The 16263-nt window shown below is 43.8% G+C and overlaps 1 protein-coding gene across 19 annotated transcripts in view; it reads right to left on the reverse strand.

The window, feature by feature from the left end:
- The window catches only part of NFIA (nuclear factor I A), a 411656-nt gene that overhangs the window by 75657 nt on the left and 319736 nt on the right, over window positions 1–16263 (reverse strand). For all 19 annotated transcript variants that reach the window (XM_064665044.1, XM_064665045.1, XM_064665048.1 and 16 more), the window contains 3 exons: window positions 16083–16157; window positions 6504–6621; window positions 3898–4025 (listed from right to left, as the gene is read on the reverse strand). In XM_064665044.1, the coding sequence (XP_064521114.1) occupies window positions 3898–4025; window positions 6504–6621; window positions 16083–16157 (321 nt within the window). The remainder of the gene's footprint in view (window positions 1–3897; window positions 4026–6503; window positions 6622–16082; window positions 16158–16263) is intronic.

Below are 16263 nucleotides of genomic sequence, written 5' to 3' on the forward strand. Positions count from 1 at the left end.
TCAGAGGAAGGGCTGTGGATGGACAATAGGTGCAGCCTGTATCCTGCACACAGCAGGGACCCAAGAGTAGGCACAGGGGAAGCATCCACTGCCTAATCTAAATAGCACACAGAGTGGTTTTGTCCTCTTCTGTTCTCCTGCCAGTTTGCACATATGTTCTGAGTATACAGCCTGCCCTCCAAAGACCACTTACAGGGGCAATCACAGGGAAGCAAAGCAGGGAGAAAGTATCCAAAAAGGGAATTTGTTCAAGAGAAAAAAATGGAGACAGATGTAGAGCGACTAGTCACGGCTGGCGGTAAATAACCCTCTGCCTGGAGTGCTCTAAGAGGAGTTTACATATTCCATTTCATATTTCCTTTCTAGGAAGTCAAATCTTTGTTTTCCTGGCATTTGTTCTTTTTCCCTTCTGTATGGTCTGTAACTGTTTTCTCATTTTTCCTTTCTCTTCTATGTTTTGCTGTCTTTCAAGTGCATTTCTCCTATTTCCCCCTAATTTTCCTGCACTGTCCCAGGCAACATCCTTTACTACCACCCTCTCGCAGTCTCTGTGCCATGAGCACGTGGATGCTTCACACCTGCTCCTATGTCTGAATCTCCCCTCTTTCTCATGTGCACACCTCAAAATTAAGCAAATGCAACACACAGAGACAGAATATTCATCCTCTCGCTCCCATAAACCTGTCAAGGCATATAGGCCAAGAAGCTATCTCTGCATAAATCTAAATCTCCTGTGAGGAAGCAATCTACTCAGAGGCAATAAAGCCAAAGGATATATTATTATCTTTGGTGTGGATCCTACTGGGCTGGGAGGTTGGCGGCTGGCTCCTCTCTGAACTTTCCTTCCCAGCCAGAGCAGCCATCCCACAGACAAGTCTAAGCTTCCTTTTCTTGATCTGATTTCCTCCTCCTGTTGTTTGGCCAGTAACCCAAAGAACAGGGTTTAATTATGGAGTTTGGAAACCTGGCTTACACTACTCTGCCAGCACAGGTTAAAACTTCAGCCTGTCTTCTGAACCCGCTTCATTCTGCACTGCTGATACTTGTGTTATCCCATGCAGCATAAAATGAATTGCATGGAAGAAATGCCAAGTCAAACAAAAAGATGGGCTTAGTCTTCAAACTTCTACTGTGAATTTCACTGAGAAAAAACCCAAACCACTGAAGCTCAGAGATTATTCCATGTTAAAACTGTGCCACCATTTTGATTGTAGATTAAATAAATGGCAAGGCCTTTTTCTGTAAATAAAGACATCAGAAAGGATAGATCTGAAACAGGTCCAGACTCCAAAGCTCCCTCTCAGAGAGGAATGTCGCGGCAAGCCACTGGGTAATAGGGAATGTTAACATCACTTGTACAGCTTTTAGAGGACCAATTTATTTTCTACGCAGATGCCCCACTGAAGATTCATAAAACATTTTATACTTCTGGAGATGAAATACCCCTGTGAAACACAAAGGGTCACACGTTAGTATCAGACCCAGGTGTGATGTCTGTGCACAGACCACAGCAGGATGTGTCCCCTGGGGGAGACCTCATGCCAGTGGCACACCACCGCTGCCCTGGCATGGAAGGACACTTCAGTACTGTTTTGTCCTTCACCACCAATGAGCTGTGGCTCTTCAGGTAATCTCTCTGTCAGCCGTGCTCTTGCAGTGACCCTGTTTTACAGAGAAGCTGAGGCAATGAATTCAGAGGACAGGCTGCTGGAAAGCCATGGCAGAAGCACTGGGGGGGGGCTGTGTGGATATAGCACAAGGGTGGCTTGGAAGTGCATCCCACATGGGCAGGATAAAGCTCTTTTTCTTCATAGCTGTGACAGTGATAGATGGCTTGGTGAATCTGAGCTATATCGAGTTGGTACCTGGCTAGAGTCCCTGATGCTGCAAGGTGATTGTCTGCCATTTTACAGGCAAGACTAAGCAGAATCTGGGATTTTTCTATAATAAGTGAGGAAGGTCATCAGGAAGGAAGAACCTTCTCTCCTCTGACTTGTTCTTGCCTTTCTGAGCACCTCAGGAAGTTTGACATGGGTAGCTGCGCTTCTTCACAATGGGCACCCAATGGAGCCAAGGTGGTGGAGGTGCTTCGGAGGTGTAAGGTTTTAGGCACTTCTCTTGCTTAGCTCAGCAGCTCAGTGCCACCATCTAGTCAGGACTTGGATGAGCCAGAGGTAATGACCACATGTGGGGAAAACCACCAGAGGTGACAGCAAAATTAATAGCCAACCTCTGGCTGTTGCACAAATGGAGAACATTTGTCATTAACAAAGAGTACCCCAAACTTTGGAGGGAGCTGTTCCCCCATCTGACAATGATGTAGAAGCAGTGACCCACTCAGCTTTTAGCCATCTGTGCCTGCACAGGAGGTTGTGATCTCTCCCTTTCACTGTGCACTGAGCTTCGGTGTGTGTTTTTGCCGCTCCATGAGCAGACCGGTTTAGTACAAGGTGAAGCTCTGCCTTACATCATCTGGAGCCTGGAGCTGATGGAGGAAACAGCCTCTGGTGCCTACAGAGCAGGACACCTCACTGCAAACACCAGAGCCCTGGGGACAGCAGTGGCAAGGCAGTCACGGGGAGCCTGGCACTTGTCTGCCTGCAGGTCCACCCTCTCCTCCTGCCAAAGTGCCACATCTGCAGTCAATAAGGGCCCACAAGCTGGCTCCTCCTCATTAGAGCAGAGAGGGCAGCTGGCAGGGGATCCTCCAAGGGCTCCCAGGCACAGGAATCAGTCCCCTCCCAGTCTGGAATAGCCCAAATTTGGTGACTTTCTGGGCATGCTGTAAAGGACAGCTGTTTGACAGGGTCTCCAGAGAAAGCTGTGGGTATGTTTCCTACATGATGAAGGATATAGGTGGCTGGCCAAGTGCCCACAGAACTGATTTTAATGCTGTTCAGGTCGAATTTACTTTTCTGTGCTGTATAGTTCATTATACACAGTGCCCTGAACAAGCATGTGTTGTTTCCAAACAAACCAAACCCAAACTATTTTAAATCCAAACAAACAAGAAAGACAAAAAATACCTATTGCGAAAGATCTTTTGCATTTATAGAGGACCTTCTCAAACCCTGGGAGGCTGGAGATGAAGGCACTGCTTGCCTCCCTCTAACAAACAGGACTTCTGATATTTTTATTGGCAATAAATATTTGATTATTTAGCTGTAAGCAACACTGAGGCATTAACTTCACCTATGCATGTAGCACTGACCCAGAAAAATATTTCCAATAGTATTAAGCACCCAGATGATCTCAGGATAAGTGATCAATGGACAGTTAAGTATGTAACATAACAACCCAAAAAAATGATCAACAAGAAAGATCACACACAAAAATTAACTGAGAAGAGACCGAAGAGCTGCTTCCTCAACCTTCTGAAGTGTAGCACCCAGTGATATCTATTTTGATATGAAGCCTCCAATCACACTTCACAGCATTACAGATTAATAAAACAACTCCTTCTGTAAGTCTCTTAAAAGTCATTACTAAGTGAGCTCAAGTGTTGTATAATGCTTGAAAAGTCCTTCTACCTTATATAAGTTTTGGGATATTTATTTAAGCAGCATAATTGATGGGGCACAGCCCAGACAGGTACTGCTTTTTGCTAGAAAAAGCTACCCCACAACGGAATCTGGACATTTTGACAGAAAAAAGACCGCCTATCTTTTGCTGCATTATTTAAATACTTCAGATATTTGGCCAAAACACAGAAGTGACACACTACAGAAACATTCACAGCTGCAGGAGCAATAAAACCACTACCACATTTTCATTAGACTGACTGTTTCCCAGAAGTTACAAGATATCTAGAACTGATCACCTGTCTACACAGAATTCTGATAACAAAACAGAGCAAGTGAAGATGAAGATCTCAGGCTCTGGAGAGCCGTGGCTTACCTGGCTCCACTTCATGCCATCCGCTTGACTGGCTGCCGCTGCCTGGAGACCGCCCTTGGCTAGTATAGAACGGCTCCTCACCAGGACTGTCCATCTCATCCTCCACAGACTTGAGACGTTTTGTAGAGCTGAGAAAGCAAAAACACAGAATAAAGGCTATATCTGTATGGAAAAGGAACCGTAGTACTTCTGTTGGAGCATACCTTGCTAGCCCTGCTTGAGATTAACTTGGTTATGGAAGCTATAAAGGATGTAAGGCCCTGGGAAGGGGAAGGTGTGAATCCTGCAGAGACATCCTGCCCACCCAACCTCTCAGCATCCACTTCTTTTTTCTGATTTGCTTCCTATCCAATGACTAAGCTCCACTGAGATACAAAACAACCTTTCAGTGTCCAGACTGAACCCCTAAACATGTGCTAGTTTAACTAGAAGATAGTTTGACATTTAAGCTTTTACAGCTCCAAAAGTAGGATATTTTCAAAGTACACAGAGGTCAATGAAAAGGCAATAATTTAATTTGCATTGTGTGTTTTTTGTAACTGGAATGAATACGGTGGTGACACACGAGACTTATTTTAACTGCCAGATTTTTTCACAGCTTATTCTGAAAGCAAACTGTTTATCAGTCCAAACTTCTATTTTCAATCTTTTAAATTAATCCACATTTCACATAAGAAGAAACGCAGACAAGTGAATGATGGAAGAATCCATTTTTGGTTCAAATGTTCATGTTATCCTACAAGAATAAGCATTTGACTCTGCAGCTGAGTGCCAGCAAGCACAGAAAGCCTCCAATAGGTATCTCTGGCCAGTGTCAGCATTAAAGGATCCCCTGTGCTATATCACACCTCCCTTGCCAAAGGCTCAGGACACAGAAGAGCCTTTTCAGTGGTCTCTGGTGGCCACTGGCTCCAGCAGTTCTGCAGGGAGAGGATCCCGGAGCCAAAGACACTCAGCTTGGCTCTGTTTTCCATAATGAGTTGTACAGACTGCATGGGGACATTACTGAGAATTTCTCTTCTAAGTACTTTTCCAAGGCTGGATCAGTTCACTTTTTTTCCCTAAATCTGTATTCTATTAAGACTTAAGGCATTCAAGAACAGGCTCCTCTGTGTAGGGGGAACATATTTAACAGACATAAAATCTTCCACTGCAATTCCTATTGGTTTAGAACTTGCAGCCTCCCCACCTGAAGCTCTGCACAGGTAGGAGCTGGCGGGTTTGCAAAATCAGTTGGTGAGAAACAGGAAGAATAAGTCTTACGGTATGTGTGGAATGCAGGTTTGGCCATTCCTTAATTTAGAGAATTGTTATGTGTCAATAGGGGAAATTGTGTGCATACAATATAATTACTGCCTGATAATTCTGCTGAGTCTGTGTATTTAAAGAATTTTTTTTTCTGACTGGGAACAGCCTAATGAGAGGAAAACAAACATATTACCAAGTTATTAACTACCCATGCTGTTTATAATTAGCTCCTTATCAGTGGTAGCTATTTGCAGAAGAATAGAGGAGCAACAACTGAGCTCTTAAGTAACATTAATAACCTCACTTTTGCTTCTGGAATCACCAGTAAATTCTACCTGAGAATGGTGCTAATGATGAGTGCTGTAGGCTACACAGTTTACAGGCAAAAAAGGAACAGCACCAAGTTTTTAATTGATGTGTAATGGGAATTGTAGTCACCAAGCTTCATAACATGCACACTAAGTGTAAGAAGTAGAATGTTCTTCTAATCACTGTAAACTGTAAGAAGTTATTGCTAAGAGCCTCTCGTTAAAGATTATTATTTTTTAAATAAAAACAACAGCTATATTCAAACTATTGAGATTTTTTACATGTGTACTTGCTTACTGCAAAGCTGGTTGCACTGCAGGCTGAGATAAAAATGTAAAAGAACATTGGGCTGGAGTTAGACTTTCTTGTCATGTCTTTGAAATAAGTGAGCTATTTTGGCTGTGGGGAAAAAAAATCAATCTGATTCCTTAATAATGTTCAAGACTACTCGAGTGACTGGGCTTGTTTATAAATCTAATCTCATGGATGATTAAAGGGAAAGGTAAAAAATAAAAAACATCCTTGTTTGATAGTTGACATCTAACCCAAAATCAAAATCAGCCTGGGTAGTCATCTGCATTAACAATTCAGTTTTCCAAAGGCTGAGTCACAAATTTCTAAATGCTTTATGAAAACTAGAACACTTTATAGGCCAAGGTCCTAAAACGATGTTAGTCTCACAGGTAACACTTTTTGCAATAATGAATACATGTAAGTCTATCTTAAGACTTTCCTCACATCTCAATATTCTCCAAATTCTCTTCTGCCACAACTGAAACTCAACAGTTCCAGTGAAACTTCTCCCAACACACATAGATACAATCTAGAAGTTACACAAGCCAATGCAGCAGTTTTTCTTTGAGATTTCTACATGTAAATAGAACTTTACAGCAATGCAGGTGAACATTCGACTCTGTGAATCTGAAACAGCTCCACATCGTGAGGCCCCCAAACAGCTTGTCAAAGAATTTAATGGTTACTTTCCCAGATGAGTAATGATGCTGGCCTGGGTTTCCAAGGAACCTGGTAGTAGGCAGAGATTAAATTACCTGGTAGAGGATGTGCTAGGTAAAGACCTCCTCATTGCTCCTGGGCTCATGCTGTAGTATGAAGAACTTTCCAAATCTGAGAGGGAGAAATTAGGGCCGGTTCCTGCAGCTATCGGTGCTGGGGAAACAAAAGAGATTGCAGTCAGTAAGTCACGTGAATATGGTATAAATTGCACTTCAAAATCACTTTCTTCTTCCTCATGAGAGTGTTTAGTTTCATGGTAAGAACAGGTGGGACATGGAAATTAGGAAATGCTAATGGTAACTGCTGTTGCAATCAAGAAGACGGAAATTTTATCAAGAATACAATGTTCCATGACATACACTCTTCTTTGCATACCTCCAAAGCTACTTCTTTTTAATAAAAAAGTTAAACAATTATGGCACTACTTTCTTTAAGCACTGCTTTTCTGTTAATATCAATCTAACATTTAATGAAACTTGTTGCTTTTAGGACAACATTGAATCTGTTGGCACTGTTACAGACAGGCTGCATCATCCCTGTCGTGGGCTTGGCAGGATCTATAAGCACCATAGGCAGGGAAATACACACCTCAAGACCTTTGGGGTATACATGATGTACATCCACAAGCACAGAAGTTTCAAAATCATTTTAGAAACCTGAGTTCTTTTGTGCCTGAGAGCATCTGATTTTTCCTCTGGTCTCTTCTCCAGTTAAATCAGAACTAGAGACATATGACTCCCCAAAAGTTTTATCCAGCAGAGAGCTTCCAGTGTTCAACTCTCATCACCTTATCCTTCACTGAAGTTTTATTGTAAGGGATATGAATACCTGCAATTTCTCTGTCCTAGAGCTTTGGCTTTACATTAAACACAATGAATTCCTGCACACCCTGAAGTTTTCGGGCACAAGCCATGTGCAGTATTCTTGTGTGAACAGACAAGGAACAGAGCAGCTTAATGTTAAAGTCAACAGAGAATGGATTTCATGCAGAAATGCCACTATACAGCAAATGGTACCATGTCCACTGTTGCCGTTCCAGTGCGATTTACAGGACAATACATCTTTGGGAACTGACAATTACGGATCATGATTTTCTCTAATATTTCAGAGCCATCTGAAAAAGGATGTCCTGCACAATAAAATGAACAAGCTTGGCCTGGGCTGTATTGTCTGGGAGCCCTGATTCACAGCCACAAAGGCAAAGCAGTCTCACTGCCACACAAGGATGCTGAGCCAAGTTTAATCTTTGGTCTGAGAATCTGGCCCATTTTCAAACATGAAAAAATCTTTCAGTCTGATGGGGCAGGAGTGAGGAAATGAAGACAGGATAGCTCCTATCACCCAGCTAACATGTCTGGGCTGGGAGTGCTGCCATTGACTGTAGCAGGGCCAGTTTTTCACCCCAAGTCTTAAGGAGCTCACAATGTCAAATTTGACAGAGGAATAATGTAGCTTTGCAGCTGCCTCATCATCCCCACAAGACAATTAGTTGTTGTTTGGCAAGGATCTTTTAAGAACGTCATTGAGACAGAAAGGGAACAGCTTGGATAGCCACGGACTTTTAAAAGCATAGGGACGGAAAATACACAACACCATTAAAACTTGAGAAAATCTGGAATGATCATCAAAAGGAATTAAGTTGGGAAGTAATTTATGACGAGAACACTCATATCCTTTGATATCTTTTCTTAACTATCATATGCTTCCTCCACACTGGATATATGAGAGGGTGTGTTAACACAAAGAAAAATTAAGCACAGTAAAATTAACTCATTTTATCAATTTGTGCTTTCTGCAACAGTTTCCTGACAGCAGCTACAAGAGACTGTAAAACTGATGAATTTGCATGAAAAAAGAAACCGGTGTAAGTAATTTGTGTAAAAGGTAACAGGGACATGGACTGCTATAATTCAGACACCCTGCAGATAGCAGGCTGCTGCAGTGTGTGCAGTTATGGGTTAGAAAAATGACCACACTGCAGTCAGTCTGACTTGAATGGAAATCAATCATAAAGGTACTCTCTGCAGCATCTACTCCACAGTTTTCAGCAACTTCTTTGCCAAACAGATCTGTGCTCTGCAAACCTTTCCTGAGCAATTCCTCTGCACCCTCTAACTCCCAAAGCCAAACTTAGAGGTTAAGAATACTGTTTTCCAAAGAGGAATATAAAAAGCCAAGCACTAAAATAAAGCACTGTTTCTTTCTGGGCATTGCTAGATTTATGAAACAGTTTTATTCCAAACAGATATGAAAGAAAAACTGGTATGTGGGTAATGCTTTTCTTCTTTCTCTTTCCACCTGTGTTTATTGTCCTCTCTCCAAACCCTGGGTATTTCTTGAGTTGGCCCTATAGGAAAATGGAATGTGTGTCCAGAGCAGGGGGGGGTAGGAACATTGTATTGTTAATGCTGTGTAAACTCAGTGCAAAGTAGAAAGGGTTGACCACACAGGGGTAGCAAACATGAAAGATGCTTTGTTGGTCACTGGCCAAAACACCCTGCCACACTCAAGAGCCAGTTTGCAACCAGAGGATTAAAAAACAAAACCCACCTCTAATATACACCAGCAGATGTTAAAGTACCTGACATGGCTGTGGAGGCCAGGACCTGAACCCCTTGGCAGTCCTTGCACAGGAGCCACCACCCTGCCACCACCAGCTCAAGGTCTCTGGCCACAGAAGTGCCATGGCAAAGGTTGCACAGGATTGAGCTGTTCCAAAATCCCTTCTCCTGCCTTACTGTCAGGGACAGACTCGGTGCAAAGGCTATTTGTACCTTTGCTCACAGTTCTCCTATATACTATCATAAATCACCCATGTGCTGATGTGCAGAGCTACCCTGACATGTAGAGCCCACCCTGAGATCGTCAGGAAGGGGTTAATGATTTTCATCTGCATGGCAGAAGGTCGGGTTGAGTCTTTGACTCCTCTTCCCAGATGGAATTTGGTTGCAGCTCCCTGCCTGGCACCTGCCTGCATTACTCATCCCTGTGTTTTGCAGTGCAATGTGCCACAAGAGTGGGCATGGAGCAGCCAGTCCACCCAGGAGGCACCCAAGCCTGCTCCAAATGGCTTTTCACACTGCCTTTGGGGACTGCCCACCTCTCACAGGTCAGAAAGCTGATGAGAAGGAGCCACTTGCATTTATATGCAGGATTTCTAGGAAGAAATTCTTCCCTGTGAGGGTGGTGAGGCCCTGGCACTGGTGGTGCAGAGAAGTTGTGACTGTCCCATCCCTGGAAGTGTCTAAGGCCAGATGGACAGGGCTTGGAGCAACTTGGGATAGTGGAAGCTGTCCCTGCCCATGGCAGGGAGTTGGAGCTAGATGAGCTGTAAGGTCCTTTCCAACTCAAACCATTCTAAGATTCTATGATTCCCAGCAAAGGCAGCAGCTCTGGAGCAGAAGCAAAGGGATCAAAGTGGTCCAAATTGTGTCAAAACTCTGTTGAAATTAAACCTTCTTATTGTAGCATCTGACAAACCACCACACAACCTCCCTATCCCTGTCCCTGTGTCACAGGAACATGCTCTGGCCCCACACGAAGCAGCAGCATGATCGGGAGCTGTGCTCCACCACAACAGGCTTTTCCATGCTGCAGCCTGCACAAACTCCAGGCAGCAACACTAAAAACACACCATTTCCCCCTGTAAGAAATGCAAAGTGACCTTCTGACAGATCAGGAACATCTCCCAAACAGGAAAGGTTGTCAGAAACTGCAGTTGTGAGTCAAAACAAAATTCTCCACCTCCATACTGGCATCAAGTTGCCACCTGACCCAGAGCTCTGAGCTGCAGGTGAGTGAGGGGAAAGGATCCCTCTTCCCCCAGCACACAGCTCACAGCTCCCATTTCAGCTGCTGGCATCACAAAAAATTCCCTGTGCAGATGGGACATGCTCAAAGGAGTAGGAACAGGTAGTTTGTACAAAAGGAGGAGGAGGAGCAGGAAGGTGGGTACCTCTGCCTGCACACTGTGCTACTCCAGGGATGCAGGACAGCATCTCCCTGCTGCCAGCCTGCTCCCTCCACTGCCAGTGTGTCAGCTCAGTTCCTCACCCCAAATGTCAAGAAAAATAAGAGAGAAATTAAGAAAAAGCCCTCTGACTTAACCTAATTTGAATATTTATTTTGAAAAATTTATTGAATTACAGAACAGGAAACCCACTAAATAAAACCAGCCAAGTTGGCATTTGTCTCCCTTGGAATATGGCACTTTCTTTCAGCCACCTTAATATTTAGTTTCTCCTTTTTTTCCATTTTTATGTATTTATTTTTACAGAGGGGCTGGGATGTGACTAGGATCATTACATGTGTAACACTGTAGTGAAGTGATAATGTGTTTAAGGTTAAATGGGAGAAACATGACATTTGACTAATAAACTTTTTCCTGTGTTGTGACTCCATAAACAAAGGGAAACACACTGTGCTGCTGCTGAGAGGAAAGGGGAGCTGGGTTGCTTTTTTTTTTCCCAAGGGCCTTTGTTTCCTCCACACTGTATCATTAGATTCAAAGAGGTCTTGCCGAATACAACAGATATGAAATGTGTGATGTTCATTTTAAAATTACAAGTACAGCCTGCTATTGACCGTCTAATTATGCTGAGTTCCATTTATAAACATAGCTAACCACTAAGTTTATAGAGACTTTTTGTGCTGCTTTAATAGGATATTGATCGAGAGCAAGGTTTGAGTGGACTGCCATTGAATTGTGTAATGGCATACAAAAGGCAAGGTCACGGCAACTGTTCACTCTATGCCTGCAGTCTATTTTTTATTATAATCTTTTTTTCTCCCTCTCATACCCAAGCCCACACAGTGAGTTTTGGATGGCAGTGCTTTGCTAAGGAATATAGAGTATCTTTTTAAATGTTAATTTTCATGCTGCTGACTTTAACTGCCTTCACTAGCGTAATGCTTAGTATAGCAGAAAACATACAGGCTGCTGTTCAGAGAGCTGGTTTATCACACCCAGCTCTCCCACATGTGCTCTGTGAGGAGGAGGAGGAGGAGAACCTCTCCTCCTCTCCTGGGCTACAGGGAAGGCATCCACCTGCCTGGCCCAGACCCACAATAAGAGCCAGGCACCTCACATCTTGCCCCAGGCACCCAGGACATGCTGGGGTTCACAGGACTTTCCCTGCAGTTTGCTTCAGCTGCTGCTGGATGAGCGGCATGAGAAAGATGTGCTACCTCTGTCACACCCACACTCTGTGCCTGGAGCACTGGCAATCACTCTCATTCCCAGCTCTTGCCCTCACCGCAAGGACAGCTTCAGCCCCTTTCTCCACCCTGACAGTTGTCATGAACCAAGCCTGGCATTGCTGTGGCAAGATCCTGAGCTTTCCACAATGTCTTGGCCACAGAAGCACCTCTTACCTGTGGAATTAGTGTAAGTGTTTCAGGGATAATTAGCTGGACCATTTCTGTGTTTACACAGGAGCAGTAAGCAATTGCAGGTACATTTGTGTGCTTGTGGTGCCACTGGCTCATTAGAAGGATTAAAAGTCACCCCACTTGCTCCTCACTGCACACAGCCAACACGTTAAACCTCAACGCGTGGCATTTTCAGTCCAGGGTGCAGTCAGAATTCCCTTGTTTATCAGCACGAAGAATGATGTCACTTTGACAAATAACACACCACCAAACAAATATGTTTGATTTGGCTCTAGCGAATGTTCATAAATCCTAAATCTTTCTTCACATCCTGGGCAGTGCAGTTTATCTGGCTGCTTGAAGGACCTCCAAGGGAGGAGATCTTCCCAGCAGCTCTCTCTGTACAAGAGCACGTGGTGCGGACTGAAAGCCAAGAGGGGAATGTGTTCCCCATGTCTTTCTCCCTGCTCTAGCCTGCCACGACCTCCCAGCTCCTGCCAAGAGAAGGGGACTGTACACTTGGCACCACAACCACCCCTCTGCCAGCACTTTCTGCAGAGGGTCTTTTCCAGTGCCCTGAAGATAGCTGCCCACAGCCAGTGGAATATTTTCCTAACAAGGGGAGAAAAGGAGAAGGTTTCACTTGGCCAACAGCTGGCTGTCAGTTCCCAGACCCGTACATCTCCAACGCTTCTGCCTCTGAGCCTTTTGTTGCCAGTACAGACCTCTCCAGTGAGGGAAGAATGAAGTCTCTGTTATCTAGAGGGGTGTCCTCAGTATCTCGGGTGACAGACAACACTTAGAGTCGCGCTCACACCCTCTGCCTGCTAATAATGCAGGAGAGCTGACAGCATGATCTGCAACACCCACATCAGATGGGCTGGAGAGGAGTCTTTGTTTTTCAGATGCACATCTATTTTCTCTGTTTTACTGGGCTCTGCAAGGCTCAGCAGCTGGGCAGCATTTTGAAAGAAAATCTGCATCTATAGGACTGAAGAAAGCAAGTTTCTGTTACCAACACAGTCTAGACTTGTTCAATAGCGCACAGAAAGTGTGATGATCAGCACTGATAGGTAAGACAGATAACAGTAACAGCTGACCTTTCGCTTGATTAATTCATTCCCCAAATTTGCATGACGGAGACAACTGCCTCTTACTTGAGACTCCTTGTCATGTGGACCTCTGCAAACTTTACTAAATAAACCCAGCACATAATTGCTACGAACAATATGTTGTAAGATTAATTTTACATAACAGTTGCCACAGGCCAGTTAAAAGTGGGTGGAAATTATTTTATTATTTTATTAATAATATTTTAAGCATTATATTTTCAAAAGAAAGCTGGAAAAAAAAATGACAGTGGGCATATACGAAGATGACCTCTTTGGAAAGAAGATTGGTCTCAAATCAGGACACAGGAAGACATAGACAACCCAGCAAGGGTTATATTAACTTTAAAAGACCTTGCCTGCCAATTTAGGCAAATATGCAGCAATCACTTTGTTGCTCTGTTATGTTAAATAATTCTTTGAATATGAGCATGTGAATTCATTCTGAGTTTGCTGGGAATTTGCTGCTAGACTTGACACTAAACATATCCTACTGGGTAGCCAGGGCATGTCAGGCTGTGGGCTTCTCAGACCTCATAAAGTAAACAAGGTTACGGCTGGTCAGTACATGTCTGGGGCATCTCCAAGGAAAATCCAGGGTGCTATCAAAAGCAGTGTAGCTAAATCAGTTGCTGGCACTCTTCCCTCTGAGTCAGTTTTGAAGTGATATCCCAATATGCTTTGGGGACACTATTTTTGGTAGAGGTGCTGGCTTGCAGACAGGATATAAAACTGAGGTCTTGACCTCCCAGGATTATTAAAGAGCCCATGAAAAACAGTGCAAACCCCTGTGTCTGGAACAGATAAAAGCTGAATATCTTTATTTTCCCCCACTAACACCTTTTTTCTTATTTACGATAAAGTTTGTATTCTTTCTGCATGCAGGTGCCCCATCCTTGAAAGTGGTGCACTTCAACTGCAAGCAGAGGGAACATTTCAGACACAGATCATAATTTGCAGAACATGCTGAGTGCTAGGATTTTGATACCCAGTGTTTTAGTTTAGTTACAATAAAGTATCAGGGAAAATTAATAAGCATGAAACATGATGCTCACGAGGTCAATGCCAAGCTCTGGGGGAGGCTGGGACTGGTGCTGGGGCTGGCTGGGAAGGCTCCAGCCCTGAGTGGGGCACTTTCCTAGCTAGAAAAAGTGCACACATGGAGCACGACTGACAGAGTCCAGAGGCAGCTCTGCTGTTCAGGGCTCCTACAGCGCAGATAAGATTGTGGTGAAGTGGGATGCCTTGCAGAGGGGGAGGGTGAATCCTTTGGGCTTCAAAAGCCTTGTGCTGTCACACCGAAATAAAGTGACATAACACGGAGATGTTCAAAGCCTGGTGATAACTTGGGTCTGTCCACCCTGGCTGCAGGTACCAGCAAGTCTGTGTACTCAGTACAGTGAGTTAGATGCCAAAGCCCCTCGTTAAGCACTTCGGTAAGTGAACTGATTTGCAAATGTGCTGAGCACTCAGCAGCTCCTCTTGACTTCTAAGTCCTCTTAACTTTGTCCTTCTCTCAAAATTCCCACCAGTTGTCAGGGAAGAAAACTCAGGAGAAATGTTTTCTTTGAGCTTTTTCTCTTGCTGCCACTCTCCAGAGCATATAACTCGGGCATTCATGTATCTCCCACTTGCCATGCTTTCCTTGTAGCATCCTATTTTTAATATAAAGCCAATGTGTTAGCCAGTGTAAGCCTTTCCAAAAGAGGAAATAAAACAGGAAAATCCTTATACAAACTCTGTGTTCTGATTCAAAACCACAGATTCTCTGCTAGGTTTGTGCCAGTCAGATTCCAGCCCCAGAAGGACTTCAACTACATGCTCAGAGCCAGTACACAAACAAATATTTCTATCATCAAGGAGAACCATTTTGATCACTCTTGATGCTAAAGAGATTGGTTGCACACCTTAAGATTTTAAAGGGGCCCACAGCTGAGTGGTCCACCTGGAGCACTGATGATTGCTGAATGTCAAGTTATCCCACTCTAATTGGACAAAAGATCATAGAATGGTCTGAGTTGGAAGAGACCTTAAAGATCATACAGTTCCAACCCCCTGCCATGAGCAGGGACACCTTCCACTAGACCGCGTTGCTCCAACCAGGCCTTGGACACTTCCAGGGATGGGGCAGCCACAGCTTCTCTAGGCAACCCGTGCCAGGGCCTCACCACCCTCACAGGGAAGAATTTCTCACATCCCCAAAGGACCAGTACCTATAGCCCTGGCTTAGCAGTAATGCCTCTGCAAGACGCTGTCCATACTCTCTCCTTGGACTATCTGGATTATGTCATAGCAAAATACAATCGATGCACCTTTGATCAATGGAACAGGGTGGTGACAGGTACTCTTAATTCACTGTTGTTAGTGAGTATTGACAAGCCTGTAATGATCATGCTGCTGTGTGTCATTCATGCTGGGGGCATTAGCATTCTTTAAAGGTCAAAAAACAAATCCTTCTAGAAGGCAGAGTTCCATACAGTTAATGGAAAACGTGGGCCTGGCGAAGTCAAGATGTGTGAGATTATCAGGGCCGAAGTTGGTACAATTGTTGGTATTATTAATGACTTCAGCAATTTGCAGGTGTACAAACCACAGAATCACAGAACATCCTGAGTTGGAAGGGACCCACATGAATCATCAAATTCCAACTCCTGAACCTGCACTGGACAACCCCAAAAATCACACACAAAGACATGTACGCACGATGTGGATGAACACAGTGTGGAAAAAACAGCATAAGAAAATTTCCAGGCTTATGTGCACAGATCAGATAATTTCTAGAGGTCTGGTCAGAGTCCTTGGATCCTCCAAAGGAGCCATGGGAAGCTGATTTCTGTAGGTATTTATCAGCACTCTGATATGAAGTCTGTCCATTTTCAGCTGAGTACCAGATGAATTTGCACAGGCAAGTTTGCAGAATCAATTTTTTTTTAACTTAGTTTAAAATTCTGCTATTTTGTTTTCGCCCATTAAAAGATGTGGCACATAAATGCTGTCCACTAGCAAGAACAGGGGAGAAGTGAGTCTCAATTTTCAAGATGCTGTTTCTGAATTGGGAAAGGGGCATGATAAGAATAAAAGAAAAAACACTGGCATTGCAGAAACCACATAAACTGGCCACAAAATGATACTTACTTTGTGAGACTCTTACTAGCTCAGTCACACTGAAAACACCTGATGTGACAAAACTGTCCTGGAAGCCCAAATGTCCTACAAAACAAACAGAGTGAGAGAACTGCGATTAGCTTTAAGCATTTAATGACAGTATTCTCAAATACTTTACTTTCATTTAGACTTAAGATGTGACATCTAATTT

Source organism: Pseudopipra pipra, chromosome 9, assembly GCF_036250125.1.
Source record: "Pseudopipra pipra isolate bDixPip1 chromosome 9, bDixPip1.hap1, whole genome shotgun sequence".
NCBI lineage: Eukaryota > Metazoa > Chordata > Aves > Passeriformes > Pipridae > Pseudopipra > Pseudopipra pipra.